Here is a 20920-nt window from a genome sequence, read left to right on the forward strand (position 1 = left end):
CTATATACGCTTTAGGGTTTTCTTAAACGTGGCTCTCTAGAAAATGAAACTTTCAAATTAATCCTGGACTCTGAAACTCAACTAAAAAATATGAAACTAATCTTAAACTTACAGAAAAGTAAGTAAATGAGAATGACATACTTGAAGAGTCTACTCACAATACAGGGCCTATAAAACAAAAGCCAAGTAAGTGCAGCTATTCTGGAATCTTCAGATATATCTGAGTATCATGGCCTCTGGTGACTTAGGTTGTCAATATAACGAATTAAAATATATTTCTTACCTTTGTCTTCTCCCTGCTCACCAATAACCCATACTTGTTTTCCTGACATTTGTGTCTTCAAAACATTTGTAATAATGTACTGTAATCTCTGTGAATCCAGATTACATCCAATTCCAATCACTCGATTTGTAGGAAATGCACTCAGTTTCCACGTCACATAAGTCATGATTTCCACTAAATATTGCACACAAGGTGAAAATGTAAAGATTTTAAAAATACACTTCTAGCCTAGTTCTCATAAACAAAATATTTATTATTAAAAACTTTTTTAATGTTTATTTATTCTTTGAGAGAAAGACAGAACATGAGCAAGGGAGGGGCAGAGAGAGGGAAACACAGAATCAGAAGCAGGCTCCAGGCTCCGAGCTGTTAGCACAGAGCCCGACACAGGGCTTGAACTCATGAACTGCGAGATCATGACCTGAGCTAAAGTCGGACGCTTATGCTACTGAGCCACCCAGGTGCCCCAAAATATTTATTATTTTAATAAGCATAGTAGAGCTTCTACATATTTTTCTTAGGTCCTAAATGCACTTTGAGGCATTTTTAATGTATATTAAAAACACTAACCAGGTTTCAACATGATTTTACATAACTTTGTTGTTTAATATAAATTAAGAGTGGGGGGCGCCTGGGTGGCTCAGTCGGTTGAGCGGCCGACTTTGGCTCAGGTCATGATCTTACGGTCCGTGAGTTCAAGCCCCACGTCGGGCTCTGTGCTGATAGCTCAGAGCCTGGAACCTGTTTCAGATTCTGTGTCTCCCTCTCTCTGACCCTCCCACATTCATGCTCTGTCTCCCTCTGTCTCAAAAATAAATAAAAAAAAACGTTAAAAAGAAAATTAAAAAAATAAATAAATTAATTAATTAAGAGTGGAAAATAAATATTTTCCTAGTTAAGTAAGAAAGATGAAAACTGGGTATAGAAAGCCAGAAAAGAATGTTTGTTTTTCATCGATCAAGTTCTCTTTTATATCTTTTTTTCCTTTCTTTAAAAAAAAATTTTTTTTTTAATGTTTATTTATTTTTGAGAGAGAAAGAGAGCGTGAGCAGGGAAGGGGCAGAGAGGAGAGGGAGAGAGAATCCCAAGCAGGCCTCATGCCGCCAGCATGGAGCCCAATGCAAGACTTAAACTCACAAATCACAAGATCATGACCCGAGCCAAAACCAAGAGTCAGATGTTCAACCCCCTGAGCCACCTAGGCGCTGCTCTTTTATATCTATATTAAGGTGAATTTCTATTTTTAAATTAAAATAATGATCATATACTCCCACTATGCAGTACAACATTATGAACAAGCAAAAACACAACTACTTTTTTCTGCCATGCCAAAAGGATGTCAGGAATTAAAGAGACTAGTGTCCCTCAAACAATTACTACAGAAAAACAATCAAAATGTACACCATACCCTTATACTGGGAACATTAAGAAACTCTGTTCGCCAATTTGAGTTCGATACCACCCAATTCTTTGATAGTATTTCTTTTTCTTAGTAAACCAGTTCCCAAAACACTTTGTAATATACAAAAAGTTAGAAACACAGTGGCACGCCCACTAGCATTTTACAACACTTTAGAATTAACAAAATAGGGGCGCCTGGGTGGCGCAGTCGGTTAAGCGTCCGACTTCAGCCAGGTCACGATCTCGCGGTCCGTGAGTTCAAGCCCCGCGTCGGGCTCTGGGCTGATGGCTCAGAGCCTGGAGCCTGTTTCCCATTCTGTGTCTCCCTCTCTCTCTGCCCCTCCCCCGTTCATGCTTTGTCTCTCTGTCTCAAAAATAAATAAACGTTAAAAAAAAAAAAATTAAAAAAAAAAAAAGAACTAACAAAATATCTTTCATATAAGCCACTGCATTTTTCTCTTTGGTGTTTAACCATTTTCTCACTGAAGGAGCCATGGCCAACAACCTGGAACAGAATGATGGTGATATGTCACAAAAATCGTTAAGGTAAAAGCTTCTAGTTAGTGCCAGTCATAAGAAGTAACTGGTTGACCGGATGTGGACGTACCGTATTGTTCGGTATAAGAGCAATTTGAATAGTCTAGCTGCCCTTTTATAATCTAGTTTTATGACTTTTATCAGTACTGGCAATTATATTGATACACTGGACCATCAGAGTAATTAAAAATAAAACTATTTACCTGGTTGAGATGCAACAAGCAGGATACCATGTTGACTATAGTGTCCCAGAGCTGGGACAAGGGCTCTGAACATATCCACATTGCTTTGTACCACATCAAGGTAGGACTGAGAACTACCCAAAGAGTTGACTGTGAAGATCACCACCTTGGAATGAGCAGAGGCAGACAAATCTAATGAATAAAAAGAAACAGTCTGAGCTCAAGATCTAGGTTTTCGTCAAGTTCTTGTTCTTGTTTTTCTGATTCTTTTCTACAAGTGGAGAGCCTTTAGGTATATTTGCCTCCAGATCAATCCATATCCATAGAAATATACAGAGTGCTGAGGTTTGCTTCCAGAAAGGTGATTAAGAGCAAGAGTGTATCCCAAAGGGAGAAAGAGAACAAAGGGGGATAAAGAAAATAAAGTACAGGACTCAGAAGCTAAAAACTAGGGCTTAAGTTTTTTCTGTAATGCACAACTTTCCTACGAAAAATAAGTAACGTGCTATAGGCAAAATGAACCTATAATCAATTAGGTCACTGAGTTTTAAACTGTGAGTTTAGGAGCCTAGAGTTCCTTGACAGTGACTCACAGGCCATGTGGAAGGAGTGGGAATAAGTGGAAAGAAGGCTGGTAGGCACAGCTCCATGCTGTTTACTTTGACCTCTCTAGGCAGAGTAGTTCCGCTTGTATCTGTTTTACTTATGAAGGATTCTACTCGAAAGAGGAAAAAAATGGCCAGAAAATCTTTAAATCAAGGTAAAATGTCTTAGCTCATTTTTTACAGACTTTTCCTTATACTGAAGCCAGTATCCTTGGTTTTAGGTTCCTCTTTCAATGGGACTAGGTAAGCAACTGTTACGACTTAAGAGAAGCTGTTCTCTAGAGTTCGCTCCTCTGATCCTGAAGCACACAACATGCAATTTTACAACTACATCACTCTCTATTACACAATGTGCTCTATAGTTAAGTACATGTCAAAACAGCGGCCAGACTTTATCAGCATCAGAGACAACAGAAAAATAACACAGTAGATGGCATTAGTCAACATTTGTAAATTAATATTAGCATCCCAGGGAGACAAGGAGTAGATTCCAGTGTTTATATTCTTAATTAAGCCCCTACGGCCATCTCTCTAAGCCAGTTTCAGAAGGAAACACTTGTGCAATATATCCTCTGGGAAATGTACTTTCCAAGTTTAGCTCCTATTCTGATGCTGTTGTGGGGATAGGAGATCCAAAAGCTGAGTCCTGGATTTTAATGATGGTTCTTCATGAGTACTCTTAAATAATTCCTGTTGGAATTCCTGTTGGAATTCCTGTTCTAGTGATTAGAGTAGATACCTGGTGATGAGTCAAAACCTCAAGAGTTGGAAGGTATATAGTTAACACTTCCAGACCACTTCTATATGCCAGGTACTATTCTAAGAGCTTTCTATGTATTTACTCATTGAATCTAATCTACAACACACTATGGGGTCATAGCCCCCATTTTGCAGACAAGGAATATGAGGCACAGATGAGTCATTTACTCAGTTGTAGAGCTAGCAAGTATCAGACCCAGAATTCAAGCCCAGGCAGCCCAGGCAGCCTGGCTGTAGAGTACTGTTAAGCACCATGCTATGTTTAGAAACTGAGCCCAAAACCCTCATAAAGATGAGGAAACTGATGTTTACAGAGATTAGGTGACTTGTCCATATTATCAAATTACCAGTGAACAGTTCAATTTATGATCTTACAGTTTGGTCCCAACCTATTTTCCGAGGATCATTTTATTTTCTTTCCCCCTTTAGCTTTCTCTACTTTGAATGATACATATTCATTGTATGTATCAAGGTTGCCTCAGGAATAAATAAAGTAGTAGCTGTCTAAAAGGATTTCAAAAGTACAAGAAAGGCTTCCTACTCCAGAAGGTTTCCTAAGCTCCCAGGCCTTTTATTCTCTTCCTTTGAGCCTAGAAGCTAGTATTTCTTGTACTCTCCAAAGGTAAACCTTTGGCTTAAGTAGAATTGGTCCCTATTCTTCCCCACTATGTTTCTCTCACTTTCCCGATAAGAACTTTACTCAAATTCTTTCTTTCTTTTTTTATGTTTATTTATTTATTTTTGAGAGACAGCATGCACATGAGCCAGGGAAGGGCAGAGAGAGAGGGGGACAGAGAATCCCAAGCAGATTCCGTGCTGTCAGTCCAGAGCCTGACACAGGGCTCAAACTCACAAACCATGAGATCATGACCTGAGCCAAAACCAAGAATCGGATGCTTAACCGACTGAGGCACCCAAGCGCCCCTCAAATTCTTTCTAGCTGGAATGTTTCTCACTTCACTCACCACATGCTAGGTAGATATCTGTTTAACTGTCTACTACATTAAACATGTTATGAGCTCTGTGAGAGCAGGGACTGTTTGTGTCTTACTTATCTTTCCATCTCCAAGATCTAGATACTTAGCAACAGCTACATGCCCCCAGGGCACCCCTGGACCCTTTTATTATACCATACACAAAAACAAACTTAAAATGCATTAAACACCAGGGGTGCCTGGGTGGCTCAGTTGGTTAAGTGTCTGACTCTTGGTTTCAGCCCAGGTCATGAAATCAGTTTTGTGAGTTCAAGCCCCATGTCAGGCTCTGCACGGCAGCACGGAGCCTGCTTGAGATTCTTTCTCTCCCTCTCTCTCTGCCCCTCCCCCACTTGTGCTATCTCTGTCTCTCTCAAAATAAACTTAAAAAAACCTTTTTAAATGGACTAAAGACCTAAATGTGAGACATAAAACCATAAAATTCCTAGAAGAAAACATAAGCAGTAATTTCTTTGACATCAGCCACAGATATATTTTTCTAGATAGATCTCCGCTAGTAAGAGAAACAAAAGCAAAATTAAGCTATTGGGTCTGCACCGAAATAAAAAGTTTCTGCACAGTGAAGAAAATGACCACCAAAACAAAAAGGCAACCTACTGAATGGGAGAAGATATTTGTAAATGGTGTAACTGATAAAGCATTAATATCCAAAATATATAAAGAATTTATGCAACTTGGGGCACCTGGGTGGCTCAGTCAGTTAAGCGTTCAACTTTGGCTCAGGTCATGATCTCACGGTTCATGAGTTCAAGCCCCACATAGGGTTCTGTGTTGACAGCCTCAGATTCTGTGTCTCCCTCTTCTCTCTGCCCCTCCCCTGCTCACTCTCTCTCTCTCCCTCAAAAATAAATAAACATTAAGGATTTATGCAACTCAACACCAAAAAAAACATCAATCCAATTAATAGGGAGAGGACAAGAATAGACATTTTTCCAAAGAAGACATACAGATGGCCAACAAGACACATGAAGAGATGCTCAAAATTGCTAATCAGCAGGGAAACACAAATTAAAACCACAAAGAGATATTACTTTACACTTGTCAGAACGGTTAAAATAAAAAAGATGAGAAATAACAAGCATCGCGAGGACATGGAGAAAAAAGGAACCCTCATTCAGTGTTGGTGGGAATGTGAACTGGTGCAGTCACTGTGGAAAATTAGTATGGAGCCTCTTCAAAAAAGTTAAAAATAAACTTACCATATGATCTAGTAATTCCACCACTAGGTATTTACCCAAATAAAAAGAAAACACTAATTCAAAAGGATCTATATTTATTGCAGCATTATTTACAGTAGTCAAGACATGAAGCAACTCAAGTGTCCATCAATAGATAAATGGATAAAGATTGTATATATATATATGTGTGTGTGTGTGTCTATACATATACATATGTACATATACATATATGCATATATATACACATATATATACATATACATATACATATATATACACACACACATACATATACACAACACACACACAATGGAATATCACTCAGCCATATAAAAGGATGAAATCGTGCCATTTATAACATGGATGGACTTACAGGGTATAATACTAAGTGAAATACGTCAGAGAAAGACAAATGTAGAATTTAAGAAACAAAGCAAATGAACAAAGAAAAGAAACAAAAAAATCAAACGGAGGGTTACCAGAGCAGAGGTCGGTGGATGGAATCGGTGAAGTAGGTTAAGAGTAAGCTTATCTTGATGTAAGAGTAGGTGAAGGCGGTTAAGAGTAAGCTTATCTTGAGGAACACTAAAAAATGTATAGAATTGTTGAACCACTATATTGTACACGTGAAACTAATGTAACACTGTATGTTAATTATACTTAAATAAAAAATAAAATTAAGTTTAAAAGAAGTTGCTGACTTAATATGGGGAAAAAAGATTGTACAGTTGTAAAGAAAGTTAAGAACCTTAAGCATAATTATGTGAAGATATGATATCATTTACAAGGTTAAGGATCATAATAAAAGTTTATTCAATAACAATTAGTTCAATATACCTCTGCTAAGGTTCCTGTCATGCCAAGCATAATTATACCAGGCCCTAAGAACACAAGGTTAATGACATATTGTCCTTGCCCTAGATATCATACAGTAGGGCTCAAGGGTTAGAATGGAGGGCTTCAGAGTGAGATTGCCTGCTCCAAATCCTAACTTTACCACTTACTTAATTAGCGTAGTGATGTTTCCTCCTGGGTCAGGGGTGCATCTGGACCTCCAGGACAGAAAACTCTTACCTCTATCCCAGCTGCATGGGTAGCCCAGAAAAACTACATCCTTCCTGCCAAGCCACTGGTTCCCAAACAACAGGCCCTAGACCAGTGCTTGTTTAGTTATAGTAGGGGATATCAATCCATTATCAAGCATGTCAAAAGACCCAGCAAATACTTCATGCTCCGATATACCACTGTTCTCAGATTATGAGGATGATGTTGATGAATGAAATACACACTGATTTTAAATCACTGCTGAATTATTTTATTCAAAACCATGGAAAATCAATCAAATAACAATGTCCAAATGCTGTGGAGACCTCACTGAAGTATTCTAGCTTAGTATTATCAGTCTGAATATACTGGAGACAGTACAAATATTTTCTTTTCTATGGTATATTGCTAAACCATTCTAACTGTAATAAAAATTACATAAAAATATGTTCCTTTCAAATTATTTTTCTCTAGGACACAAACTTTTAGAAATGATGATGACCCTTAATTTAGAAATTGTGTTAAGTTGATAGCTACTAAAAATCTTCCTATGTTGGCAGGGGAGGGAACTACCAAAGAATGACTTCTCAGTAGCTTTGGGCGTTATTTCAGTCAATGACTGGAAGGGATATTTTTGTCTGATGAATAGAGGTAGACTTTTTTTTTTAATGTTATACAAGAATACTGCTATTAAAAAATAAGGTAGGAAATCACTGCTCAGTTCAAGTGAGTGCCTTTAACAATTACTGCCACAGTGGTCTGGGTTTGGAGCTATAGAAACAACACTGAAACTTTCTAAGATTTACTATATGTGGCAAACTAAAGCCATGAACTAAGTATGTTATGCCATATCTCTATCTTTAGGGAGGATTTTCTTAAAAATAAAAGGTATATCTATTGATAAAATGTCTCAGGAAGAGAAAAAAATGATACAACATAAATTTCAATATCAATACTAAAATCATGAAGAGTAATAAGTGATTTGGCATTAGGATTACTCTGGAAGGTTTCCCAGAGAAAAGGTGACTCAAGGTTAAGTATGAAGGGCATGTTGAGGCTAAGGAAGAAGTATTTATCTGAGGTAAGTGTAAAGGGGGAAAGGAGGCAAAAAAAAAAAGGGCTTCAGTCAAGATTCTTTACTTCAATACAGTGAGTTTCAAAAATTTGATTGTGACCCATGCCATGAGATGGACATGCTATGAAATACGTTTTCTATTACAACCCAAGACATAATATATGCATATGTATATATACAAAGCAAAAACATTACAGAAAATACCCTCAATACTACTCTGATATTTTCTGTTGTTCTAGTTCATTTTTATCAAATGCTGGTCGTAGTCCCCTGTGCTGATTCCACAATCTGCAATAATGTCACTACTTATAATTTTTAGAATACTTTAATGAGTATAAGAATTACCTGAGCTACTTATCTAAATGTAGATTCCCAGGCTCCACTCCTAGAAATTCGGGATCCACAGCCTAGGGTGGACGCCAGGCATCTGTAATTTTAAGGTGGTTCTGATATAAGAGATTAGCCCACAAGCCATGTTTTATGAACCACTGGCTATTGAGCATATTATGCTTTAGTCAGCAACACTTTATTTTTTATTTATTTTTAAATGTTTTTTATTTTGAGAGAGTATGCACACATGCACGAGTGGGGGAGGGGCAGAGAGAGAGAGAGAGAGAGAGAGAGAGAGAGAGAGAGAATGAATCCCAAACAGGCCCCATGCAGTCGGCACAGAGCCCAACATGGGGCTTGATCTCATCCTACAAACCAAACTGTGAAATCATGACCTCAGCTAAAATCAAGAGTCAGATGTTTAACCAACTGAGCCACCCAGGTGCCCCAACAACACATTATTTTTAAATTTACAACTACTGAACACTTTTTTCTCCATGCATAAGCATGCATATATCCACACACACAAACATTTATGCTTGTATATACACAATTTCTGGAGTGAATCATGTGAAACTGGTAACAAACTTACAATTGAAATCCTAAATTTAGCCTCTTACTAACTGCATGTCCTAAGCCACAATCTCTCTGAGTCATTTATAAAATAAAGTAAGAATGGGGCACCTGGGTGGCTCAGTCGGTTAAGCGTCTGACTTTGACTCAGGTCATGATCTCACGGTTTGTGGGTTCGAGCCTCACATCGGGCTCTGGGCTGACAGCTCAGAGCCTCGAGCCTGTTTCAGATTCTGTGTCTCTCTCTTTCTCTGCCCCTCCCCCACTCATGCTCTGTCTCCCTCTGTCTCAAAAATAAAAATAAACATTAAAAAATTTTTTTTAATAAATAAATAAAATAAGAAAAGTAACAGTGTGTGAATATATGTAAAGTATCTAGCATATATTACTGATTCCTTAAAAAATGGCAACTATTAGGGGCGCCTGGGTGGCGCAGTCGGTTAAGCGTCCGACTTCAGCCAGGTCACGATCTCGCGGTCTGGGAGTTCGAGCCCCACGTCAGGCTCTGGGCTGATGGCTCAGAGCCTGGAGCCTGTTTCCGATTCTGTGTCTCCCTCTCTCTCTGCCCCTCCCCCGTTCATGCTCTGTCTCTCTCTGTCCCAAAAATAAATAAACGTTGAAAAAAAATTAAAAAAAAGGCAACCATTATTATTAAGAGATAACAGATAAACATAATAGTAAACATAATATAATAAACATAATAACCATGATCAAAATATAGGACAATGATCCAATTAGCTATATTTAATATAGGATAAAAGTAATCAAGAGAAAGGAAAAAGGAGTACTTATATACTGTTGACCCAGAGTATTAACTGGTACAACTTTTTGGGGAACAATTTTAGCAATATAAATTTTAAAAACACGTATCTTTTGACCCAGTAATTCTACTTTATCCTGCTAGTTAGAAAAGTACACTAAAATTTTTGCATTACAATGTTCTCTTCACTATTATTTGTAAGCACAAAAAACCCCCACAAAAACAAACTAAATATCTCCCAACAGGAGATAGATGCCCATCTGACAAAATATTATGAAGCTATTCAAAGAAATAGAGCTATTTAGATCTACATGTGCTGTTAATAAAGATCTTTGAAAGCGTACTATTAATTCACCAATAATTTAAACACAGAATTGCCATGAGCCAGCAGTTCTACTTCTGAGTTATACCTAAAACAAGTGAAAACAGTTATTCAAACAAAAACTTGTACATAAACTTTCATTGCAGCCCTATTCACAACAGCAAAAAGATGCAGCCCAAAGGTCCAACGGCTGACAACAACAGACAAATAAAATGTGGTACATCCATACCATGGAGTATTATTCAGCCATATAAAGAAGGATGTACTGATACATGCTACAATGCGGATGAATTTTGAAAACATCATGTTAAGTGAAAGAAACGAAATACAAAAGGCCACATATTGTATGATTCCATTTATATGAAATATTTAGAATAGGCAAATCCACAGAGCAGACTGACGGCTGCCAGAGCCTGGGGAGAGGGAAAATGGGGAGTGATTGCTTAATGTGTACACAGTTTCCTTTTGAGATGATGAAAATGTTCTAGAACTAGATAGTGGTAATGGCTGTGGAACACTATGAATGCCCTAAATGTCACTATTGATAAATTTTACATTATATGTATTTCAGCACAAAATAAAAATAAAGGAATAAAAATATTAAAACAAGTGCAGAACAGTTTCCCATCTGACTCCTGAAGCAACGACTCTTAATAATTTCTTTGTATTTCTCCAGAGTTAGTCTACGCATACACAAGCATAACTGTTTGTGTATATATGCATATGTATTTGCATGCTCACCCGTATATATGTGTGTTCCTCCTCCAAATGCTTTAATAGCTATTTTGAAAAAGTCCAAATGGAGCCATAGCACAACTCTAGGATGGCCAGTTGCAGTCATCGATACCTGCCATGATGGAGCATTCCTCAAATTTCCAAACTATTGACTTTAATTTCCCAAAATTATTAATATACTTCTCTCCATATTATGGAATGTATTTATGAGATGTTAGTTAACATTATATTTAAAATTCTTCATGTAATAGTGATTAAATTCAGTGTTATCAGGAATATATAATCAAATTAACAAGGGGAACATGAAAGTTGTCCCCAAGATGGTGTGGGCTCATTTGACATTCCCTACTTGGTGGCAAACACCACACACTATACATCTCCTCCGAGGATTCTATCCTTTCAATTATGTGAAACAATTGTAATTGATGGTTAATGAGACACACAGGAAGAAACAATTGTGAGGTCCTAAAAGGCCTCACAACCTCTAGGGTCCATGTATTAAAGTCTCCTGAAGTGATTTGGAAGAGTTAAGAGGTCCCTTAAGAACTTTAGTACTGGAAATGACAGAGAATTTCCAGCTCCCCAAGGGATCCTCTATATGAAGCCTACAAAAGGATCAGTAATGCAAATACTGCACTCTTTCCAGAGAAGGAAAATGAACTCGTTGTACCCTACAGAGATCCAGAGGCTTACTCCAACTAATACACCCAATTTTTATAACCTGTAGGTATAATTTCAACTTTTCTCACCCACTGTTGTTCTTAAGTACATTCAGGCTTGTGACACAATCTTGAGTTTTGTTTTTTTTTTTTAAATATTGTCAAGGAAAGCCAAACAATTATAACATATTACAACTTGACTTTGGCTATATCCTGGTCTACCAAATTTTTTGATCATGCATCTCTAGTAAAAAAATATTTTTGGGGCACCTGGGTGGCTCAGTCGGTTGAGCGTCCGACTTCGGCTCAGGTCATGATCTTGTGGTCCGTGAGTTCGAGCCCCACGTCGGGCTCTGTGCTGACAGCTCAGAGCCTGGAGCCTGTTTCGGATTCTCTGTCTCCCTCTCTCTCTGTCCCAACCCACTCGCATTCTGTCTCTGTCTCTCTCAAAAATAAATAAGCATTAAAAAAAAATTTTTTTTAAGCCCACATCCCCAAATATGGTATTTACCTACCTGTATGTCTGCACTAATACATCATGTATGTTATAAAATAAATTAAAAAAAAAAAATTTTTTTTTCAACGTTTATTTATTTTGGGACAGAGAGAGACAGAGCATGAACGGGGGATGGGCAGAGAGAGAGGGAGACACACAGAATCAGAAACAGGCTCCAGGCTCTGAGCCATCAGCCCAGAGCCTGACGCGGGGCTCGAACTCACGGACCGCGAGATCGTGACCTGGCTGAAGTTGGACGCTTAACCGACTGTGCCACCCAGGCGCCCCTAAAATAAATTTTTAAATAAAAACGATGAGATAAAATACTTTCCTAACATTTAAAAATTTATTTATTTTTTAATTTTTTTAATTTAAAAAAAAATTTTTTTTTCAACGTTTATTTATTTTGGGGACAGAGAGAGACAGAGCATGAACAGGGGAGGGGCAGAGAGAGAGGGAGACACAGAATCGGAAACAGGCTCCAGGCTCTGAGCCATCAGCCCAGAGCCCGATGCGGGGCTTGAACTCCCGGACCGCGAGATCGTGACCTGGCTGAAGTCGGACACTTAACCGACTGCGCCACCCAGGCGCCCCTAAAAATTTATTTATTAATGATACAAAATCCTTTTGTTCTTATTAAAACTTATTTTAACAATATATTTTTAGTGAAAGTGATGTGAATTTTTTTAAAATCTGGGTTTAACACTTTGCCATATGCCAAGCGGTAGGTATTATTCTCACTCTACAGATGATAAAACTGAACTTTGAGAGGTTATATAACCTGACAAATGTCAGAACTATAATGTGGCAGAGCTAGGATGCAAACTCCTATCTGTCTAACTCTAAATCCAGTGCTCTTAACCAATATATTATGAGAATGGAAGCAATCAAAGAAAACAAATTTATACTGTAGTATAAGACAAAGACAGAATAAATCCTTCTGACCAATCAGAATGCTATTTGCTCATCTGAATTCTTTTTAATTTAATCGATTACAATCTCTGTATGAATTAGGGTAAGTCATTTCATTTATGTGAATCTTAGTTTCCCAATATGTAAAATGAGGAGCTTCGACTAGATGAACCTTAATGTGCTTTTTAAAATTTCTTTTTAATGTTTATTTATTTTTGATAGAGACAGAACAAGAGCAGGGGAGGGGCAGAGAGAGAGGGAGACAACAGAATCCGAAGCAGGCTCCAGGCTCTGAGCTGTCAGCACAGAGCCCGACGTGGGGCTCGAACTCACGGACCACAAGATCATGACCTGAGCCGGAGTCGGACCCTCAACCGACTGAGCCACCCAGGCGCCCCTTAATGTGCTTTTTAGCATTAAAATTCTAAGACTCAAGGCACAGAGGATTTTGGGGGTAGTGAAAAATACTATAATGGTAAATACATGTCATTATAGATTTGTCCATATCCACAGAAAGCACAACACCAAGAGTGAACCTTTATGTAAACTACAGATTTGGGATGATAATGATGTATCAAGGTAGGCTTATCAATTGTGCCATTCTGGTGGGGGACGTTGATAACAGGGGAGCCTTCCCATGTGTGGGGGTAAGGGATATACAGGAAACTTTTTGTCCAATGTTGCTGTGAACTTAAAACTGTTCTAAAAAATATATATACTAAAACAATGCTAGGACTCAAATATGAGAGCAAATGAGGCAAAGATCTATTAAGCAGAATAACCAGACCTTTGCTGATCTCCACATTAGGCAGGTTAAAGATGTCAAGGTCCATCACTCCTCCTTTCGTCTCTTCTGAGAGGTCCAAGAGGACCAGTCTGTCTGCAATGCCCTGTACAGTACAATAACAAAAAGAACATACAGCATTACACAAACACAGCCAGTTACTCAATTTTAGTTCATTTAGAAGGAAGCTAAAGGGGAATGCATGGGCCTAAAATGCTCTCTTATGAAGGAAAAATAACACGACAGCAATAAAAGGGACTTGTAAGCAAGAAATTACTATGAACTTGAGTAATGTAATCCTTTAGGCTTGACTGAAAACTGGGATCTAGCAGGACTTAACTAAGAGGTCACAGACGGCAGGTTTCCTTTGATGGAACAATGCGTAATAAAGATGACTTGGTGCACTCAATATATTTGCTGTCGTTCTTGAGTTTATGTTTTCATTTTGATGTCACAATTTCCATTCTGAAAGTACTTAAGAGTGATTTTTTGGTCTATTTTAGCGCCTCATTTCTAGCATGAAAGTCAATACTAATGCCAAGTTTCTCTTAAAAAAAAAAAAAGGATAATAGCCATATATCTAAAATAAAATCCTATTATCATGTAGAACTCTCCTCAGAAATCTTGTGGAAAACAGTCCAGGAGCACCTGGGTGGCTCAGTCAGTTGAGCATCCAATTTCAGCTCAGGTCATGATCTTGTGGTTCGTGAATTCAAGCCTCACATCGGGGTTGCTGCTGTCAGCTCAGAGCCCACTTCGGATCCTCTGTCCCTCTCTCTCTGTGCCTCCCACGCTTGCGCCTTCCCAAAAATAATATTAAAAAAAAAAAAAAGAAAGAAGGAAAAGGAAAACACTACATATGCTTGTCAATGGCTCCCTGGGTACCATGTAAATGATGGCATAGAAACTCCTCAGAATCAGGTTACTTTTGTGAAAGGTCTTTTTCTCAAGTGGTAAGCGGTTTGAGGATCTTTCCTATATTAGAGTGCAGAAGCAAGAGTACCCAGGGATCCAGCAGACTATCAAGCAGAAAGGACAAAAGAAAAGCAATAGGACTCATTAGCTCTGTCACACTGGGCAAGTCACTGAACTTGGCCTTACTTCATGGGGTTATGAAGATTAATTTTGTGACACAGAGCTGGCAGAGAGCAGTCCTTTCTAAACTGTACCTACTAATTTTATTATTGTCAGCCACACTCATAAGACGAATGTAAAAAAAAAAAAAAAGAAAGAAACAAAACTATGAGTTACCATCTTCATTTATGAGACATGCAAAGATTCAAAAGTTAAACATCGAAAGTGTGGGGAAAACAGGCATCCTCACACACTGTGGGTATGAGAATCAACTGGTATAATTGATATGGAGGATAATTTGACAAGTTCTATCAGAATTTAAAAACATAGTAATTCGTTTAATCCATCTATCTCATTTATAGAAATTATCCAACAAGTTTATTAGTACATGTGTAAAAGGATACATTATGTATAAGGTTTTCTTTTTTTTTTTATGTTTATTTATTTTATTTTTTTTTTAATTTTTTTTTTCAACGTTTATTTATTTTTGGGACAGAGAGAGGCAGAGCATGAACGGGGGAGGGGCAGAGAGAGAGGGAGACACAGAATCGGAAACTGGCTCCAGGCTCTAAGCCATCAGCCCAGAGCCTGACGCGGGGCTCGAACTCCCGGACCGCGAGATCGTGACCTGGCTGAAGTCGGACACTTAACCGACTGCGCCACCCAGGTGCCCCAGAGAGAGAGAGAGACAGAGCACAAGCAGCAGAGGGGCAGAGAGAGAAGGAGACACAGAATCTGAGCAGGCTCTAGGCTCTGAGCTGTCAGCCAGAGCCTGACACGGGGCCCAAACCCATGAATGGTGAGATCATGACCCAAGCTGAAGCTGGACACTTAAACAACTGAGCCACCTGGGCACCCCACGTATAAGGTTTTCAAAAGACAAGACACAACTTAAATGTCCATCAGTAACAACAACAGCAATAATGGTATTATTATATTATTATAGCATTATTATGGCATTATTGCAATAACGGTAAACAACAGCAGTATAACATAATGGTTTAGAGAAGAACTTCCCAAGCCTTAAGGGATCAGCATTCAGTAGATCAGTGCAGCACATGGACATGGCGGTGGGGGGGGGGGGGTGTTAAATGCAGATTTACTTCCATAGGTCTGGGCTGGGGCCTGAGATAATGTAATTCTAAGAAGATCTCAGATGTTGCCAATGCTGCTGGTCTGAAAGTCACATGCTGACAGTAAAGATTTAGAATACAGGCTCTATAAATAAGACTGCTTCACTTCAAATCCTGCCCCATTTATTAACAGTGTGACTTTGGGCAAGCTGCATAACCTCCCTCTGCCTTCATTTGTAAATTGGCAGTAACCATAACATCTAACCCACAAGGCTGTTGTAAAAATAAGTCAAGTGTTTAGCTGAGTGCCTGGCACTCAATAAGCATTCAGTTAAACGCTAGTTACCGCTGCTACCACTACAACTGACACTATTATGACTACTATTGTATCATAGTATTTTATATATTGTACCTTGTATCCAAATATTAGTGTTTATAAAGAAAAATGGGAAAAAACTTCCATTTAGACAGCTTACAGACAAAGGAATACTGATAGTGAGACTCTTCTAACAGCTGAAGGAACATGACTTTAAGGGACCTTCTTGTACTTACCAAAACCAAATAAAATTGATAAAACTCAGTACTGCTAGGAATGTCAAAAATCAGGTTGATGTGCACACTGTTATCAGCAGCATAAATTAGTTCTGCCCTTCTGAAGTGCAATCTAGCAATATGTAGTTAAGTCCCACAAAGACCATTCGTGCCCTGACTCACTAGTACTGTTTTTGAGACTATGTGTACCTAAAAGAAAATTCAGAGGAGAAAATAAGCAACTTGTAAGGCAATGTTTATGGAAGCATTCTGTTTAGTAACAAAAGAACTGAAAACAATTCAAATTCAAATTCCAATTAAGAGGGAATAGTGTATTCACATGGAGGGTGGAGATGAAACGAAGTCAAAAGTTAGCATATGTTATTCTGTGCAGCCAGCTTTTAAAATTTTCTAGCTCCCTGGATACACTTTAATTACTTGCTGAAGTAGAACCTATCTCCAAGACATATGTGAGTCTGAAATAAGAAGGGAAGAATTTAGATGGCAAACAATCAAATTTTAATAGAAAAGAAAAAATGAAACTCCAGCTACCAAATAAACAGAGAGGGACAGCCATTCTACTGTGGGCTACATCTTGAAATGACAGACACGCTGTTACCATGATACTGGGACCCTGGAGCGTCTTCTGAACCTCTCTGGAAGGGAATGTAAGCCTTTCTGCAAATAATTTACATACCAAAGATCTAGTAAAAAGGAGTGATGGAAAAAATAAACAAATTGCAAACTAGTGTAAAATATCCACTCAGAAACTACGATCCTAAGAGAAAGTGGAGTTATTACACCAGAAAAGGCAATCTTCAAGAAAAAACTGTTAATTTTAGAAAAAGCTAAAATTAAGTATTATATTAAATAAGAGTTTAATTAAAGCAGCATGACTCAGAAAACACAAAGGAATTTGTGACTAAGTGGGATAAATGTCACGTTGAGGTTTCCCTTGGATAGGATGATGAGCTGATTGTTCAAGTCACTTTTTTAAAGCCTATTCTGTGACTAAGTACTAATTAAGAAGCAATATCCCTGATGAGAGCTTTCAGCTTTTTTTTTTTTGCCAACTTACTAAATATATTTGAAGGCAAAGTGAGGTTTTCCCACATGACAAGGTGAAGCCATTATTTCTTATATGTTAAACACACACTGCTTAAAAGTGTAGCAATATGATAGATGGATTTATAACCACTGTGCTTACGTACCTTTGCTGAGATTGCTAATGTGCAGGCAATTCCCAGTTCTCCACCTCCAACCACAGTAATTTTATTGACTGTTTTATGCTCATGATTTGCCCAGTTCTTTGAATTTATGTCTGAGACACCTAGAAATAAAAGTGGATTATTATGAGAATTTTAAAATAGTATCAAAAATCTTTTTTAGCATCAAAAAAAAAAATACACCAACCTTCAATAACTTGGACAGAAAACATGGTGCTAGTCTATAAGAAGCACTCAAAAATACTTGAACAAATGAAATGCAAGACAGGAATCTCATTAAATGTTATATTAAATAGAGGCTACCTCCTTAAAAAGAAAAAACCTGGGGCACCTGGGTGGCGCAGTCGGTTAAGCGGTTAAGCGTCCGACTTCAGCCAGGTCACAATCTCGCGGTCCGTGGGTTCGAGCCCTGCGTCGGGCTCTGGGCTGATGGCTCAGAGCCTGGAGCCTGTTTCCAATTCTGTGTCTCCCTCTCTCTCTGCCCCTCCCCCGTTCATGCTCTGTCTCTCTCTGTCCCAAAAATAAATAAAAAACGTTGGAAAAAAAAAAAAGAAAAAACCTTTCCAAACATTTAAAAAAATATTATATAAGACTAAAAACTAGGATTTCCATAATTCTGAAAAACATTCTGATTCTTACTGCTCTGGTCTACAATGCAAAAATGTTTATGCCTTACTGAAGTTTACAAGCATGGATTTTGCTTTTTGTTCAATGAGAAACACTGAGAATCATGTGTTTTCTGGTCCGATATATTGAATGAGGCAAAAAGCCACATAAAAATATAATGAAAAAGTTTGGGATCATTAATATATATCAAATGATTTGGAACAAAACACAAATTATTTTATCTGTCAGTATAAGGGTAATTCTTTAACATTTTAAGAAACCATATTCATTGGAACTATATGGTAACACACTGATAAATGTGTAGAAATTTTTGATTCAACACAGATATACATAGCTACATGAATGTATTTACTTATAGAAATCTAGTAGCAGTGGGCGCCTGGATGGCTCAGTGGGTTTAGAGTCAGATTCTTGATTTTGGCTCAGGTCATGTTGTCATGGTTCATGGGATCGAGCCCCATGTCAGGCTTTGGGCTGACAGCATGGAGCCTGTTTGAGATTCTCTCTCTCCCTCTCTCTCTCTCTCTCTCTCTCTGCCCCTCCCTTGCTCATGCTTTCTCTCTCGAAATAAATATTTAAAAAAATTTTTTTAAATGTTTATTTATTTTTAAGAGAGAGACAGAGCGTGAGTGGGGGAGGGACAGAGAGAGAAGGAAGACACAGAATCCAAAGCAGGTTCCAGGCTCTGAGCTGTCAGCACAGAGCCTGACACGGGGCTCGAACCCACCAACCGCGAGATCACCACCTGAGCCGAAGTCAGACATTCAACCGACTGAGCCACCCAGATGCTCCAAAATAAGTATTTTTTTTTTAAAGAAAAAGAAAGCAAGTAGCAGAGAGTAAAGGATATTAGAAATTGTAAACTCATAACTCTCTGATTAACAAAAATACAAACCTTCAGTGATTTTTGCAATATAGGCTAGCAAGTCTACCTGCCGTGCCTCATCAGACGATGGTAGAGAATACAGGGGAAGTTCCTCTTGAAACTTGGCAATCATTTCTTTAATTAGTCCAACAATGACAGACTTAGGCTGCAGAATACACACAAAGGGAAAAGTGATGCAAAGATTTTGCTCAAGAATACTACCTTATTAACCTATGCATTGTTAAAGAGTTAACCCAAAGAAAGTTTTGCATTATGCTCTTACTTTTTGAAAATTATCATACAAATTCGATGATACTTTTAACTGAAAAGTTACTTACTTCTTTTACCTGAAAACTAGAGAAATGCTAATCCAGCTCTCCAAAAGATGGGAAAATAGCATGACTATGCTTACTAGCAGAGTACCTATATTCAGGAACAGTCTTTTTTTGAACTTTTTATTTTGAAATTATTGCGGACTTATAGAAAAGTCACAAAAATAGTACAAAGAATTTTCATATACTCTTCACCCAGGTCACTCAAATGTTAACATTTTAACACATATATTTTCTCAGTCTGTGTCCCTCTACATATTTTTCTGAACAAACTGAGAATAAATTGTAGATCTGATACCTTTTCACCCCTAAATACTTTAGTGTATATTTCTTAAAGAAAAAACAAAACAGACATTCTCCTATGTAAGCATTATCAAATCAGAAAAGTGACACTGATAAAATATTATCTAATCCAGTACTGTTTCTTTTAATTTATTAAGCAACCTTAGTGAAATTCACTTAACCTCTCTGAGCTTCAGGGTTATCAGCAATATAATATGAATAAATAATCCCAAGTGGCTATCATGAGAAACAAATGCATGCAAACATATGCTGTGAGTATAAAATATTTATTAGTATTGAAAATATTTAGCAGTTTGCTTATTTTGAAAAGGATTTATTTTCCCAAAGTCTGAGAGATTCATTAGTTATATATTAAGAGGATGAAGCTATTAGAATCAAAAGCTCAAACACCTTTGAAGACCAAGCAGATAACATAATGTGGGAAGTTGGCAAGTTTAAGAACATTTGGGGAGATGGTTATTGTGACAAACTGGAGTATACATACAGGCATTCAAATTCGTATTAAGAGCAAAACAAACCCACTTTTCTGTTCAACAAAATGTAAGTCTAACACAGCACACTGAATTTCTTGAGGAAAACATTTGCAATCTTTGGCCTAGACAGCCTCTAGATTCCTTCCAGCTCCAAAATTCTATGTAATTCTATCACATAATTATAATTCCAACTACGTGAGGAACTTAAAGTTACTGCAGTACTTTTAAATAGGGCAATTTAAGACTAGTTTTAACTTAAAAAAAAAAAGACTAGTTTTAGCTTATAATAAAGAGGCTCAGAATAGTAAAGTGAAATCAATAGTGTCTGAACTCAAATCAAATACAACTTCAACTAGGTTAATAGGGCTATCTGTAAGTATTTATTAAACAAACAAAACTACGAAAAGAGATGCCAATGAAAACCAGAAAAAGGAAACTGGAAAGATGAATTCCCACAACAGGGAACAGATGTCAAAATATTGTTTGAGGATAGCTGGGGGGGGGGGGTGTGCGGGGTGCGGGGAAGAAGGGTAAAAATGGCTGAAGGCGATAAACAATTAAAAAAAGAAGGAACCTAGGGGCGCCTGGGTGGCTCAGTCAGTTGTGCATCTGACTCTGTCTCAGGTCATGATCTCACGGTTCGTTAGTTCGAACCCTGCATCGGGCTCTGTGCTGATGGCCTGGAGCCCGGAACCTGCTTCAGATTCTGTGTCTCCCTCTCTCTCTGCCCCTCTGCCGCTCACACTCTTGACTCTCTCTCTCTCAAAAATAAACAAACATTAAAAA

General features: G+C 37.9%; 1 protein-coding gene across 1 annotated transcript in view; it reads right to left on the minus strand.

Annotated features, from left to right (window-relative positions):
• UEVLD (UEV and lactate/malate dehyrogenase domains) overlaps nt 1–20920 on the minus strand; it is a 55350-nt gene that overhangs the window by 14604 nt on the left and 19826 nt on the right. The window contains 5 exon segments of the mRNA XM_043580770.1: nt 284–457; nt 2425–2595; nt 13634–13736; nt 17520–17638; nt 19057–19192. Coding sequence (XP_043436705.1) covers nt 284–457; nt 2425–2595; nt 13634–13736; nt 17520–17638; nt 19057–19192 — 703 coding nt within the window.

This window comes from Prionailurus bengalensis, chromosome D1, assembly GCF_016509475.1.
Source record: "Prionailurus bengalensis isolate Pbe53 chromosome D1, Fcat_Pben_1.1_paternal_pri, whole genome shotgun sequence".
Lineage (NCBI taxonomy): Eukaryota > Metazoa > Chordata > Mammalia > Carnivora > Felidae > Prionailurus > Prionailurus bengalensis.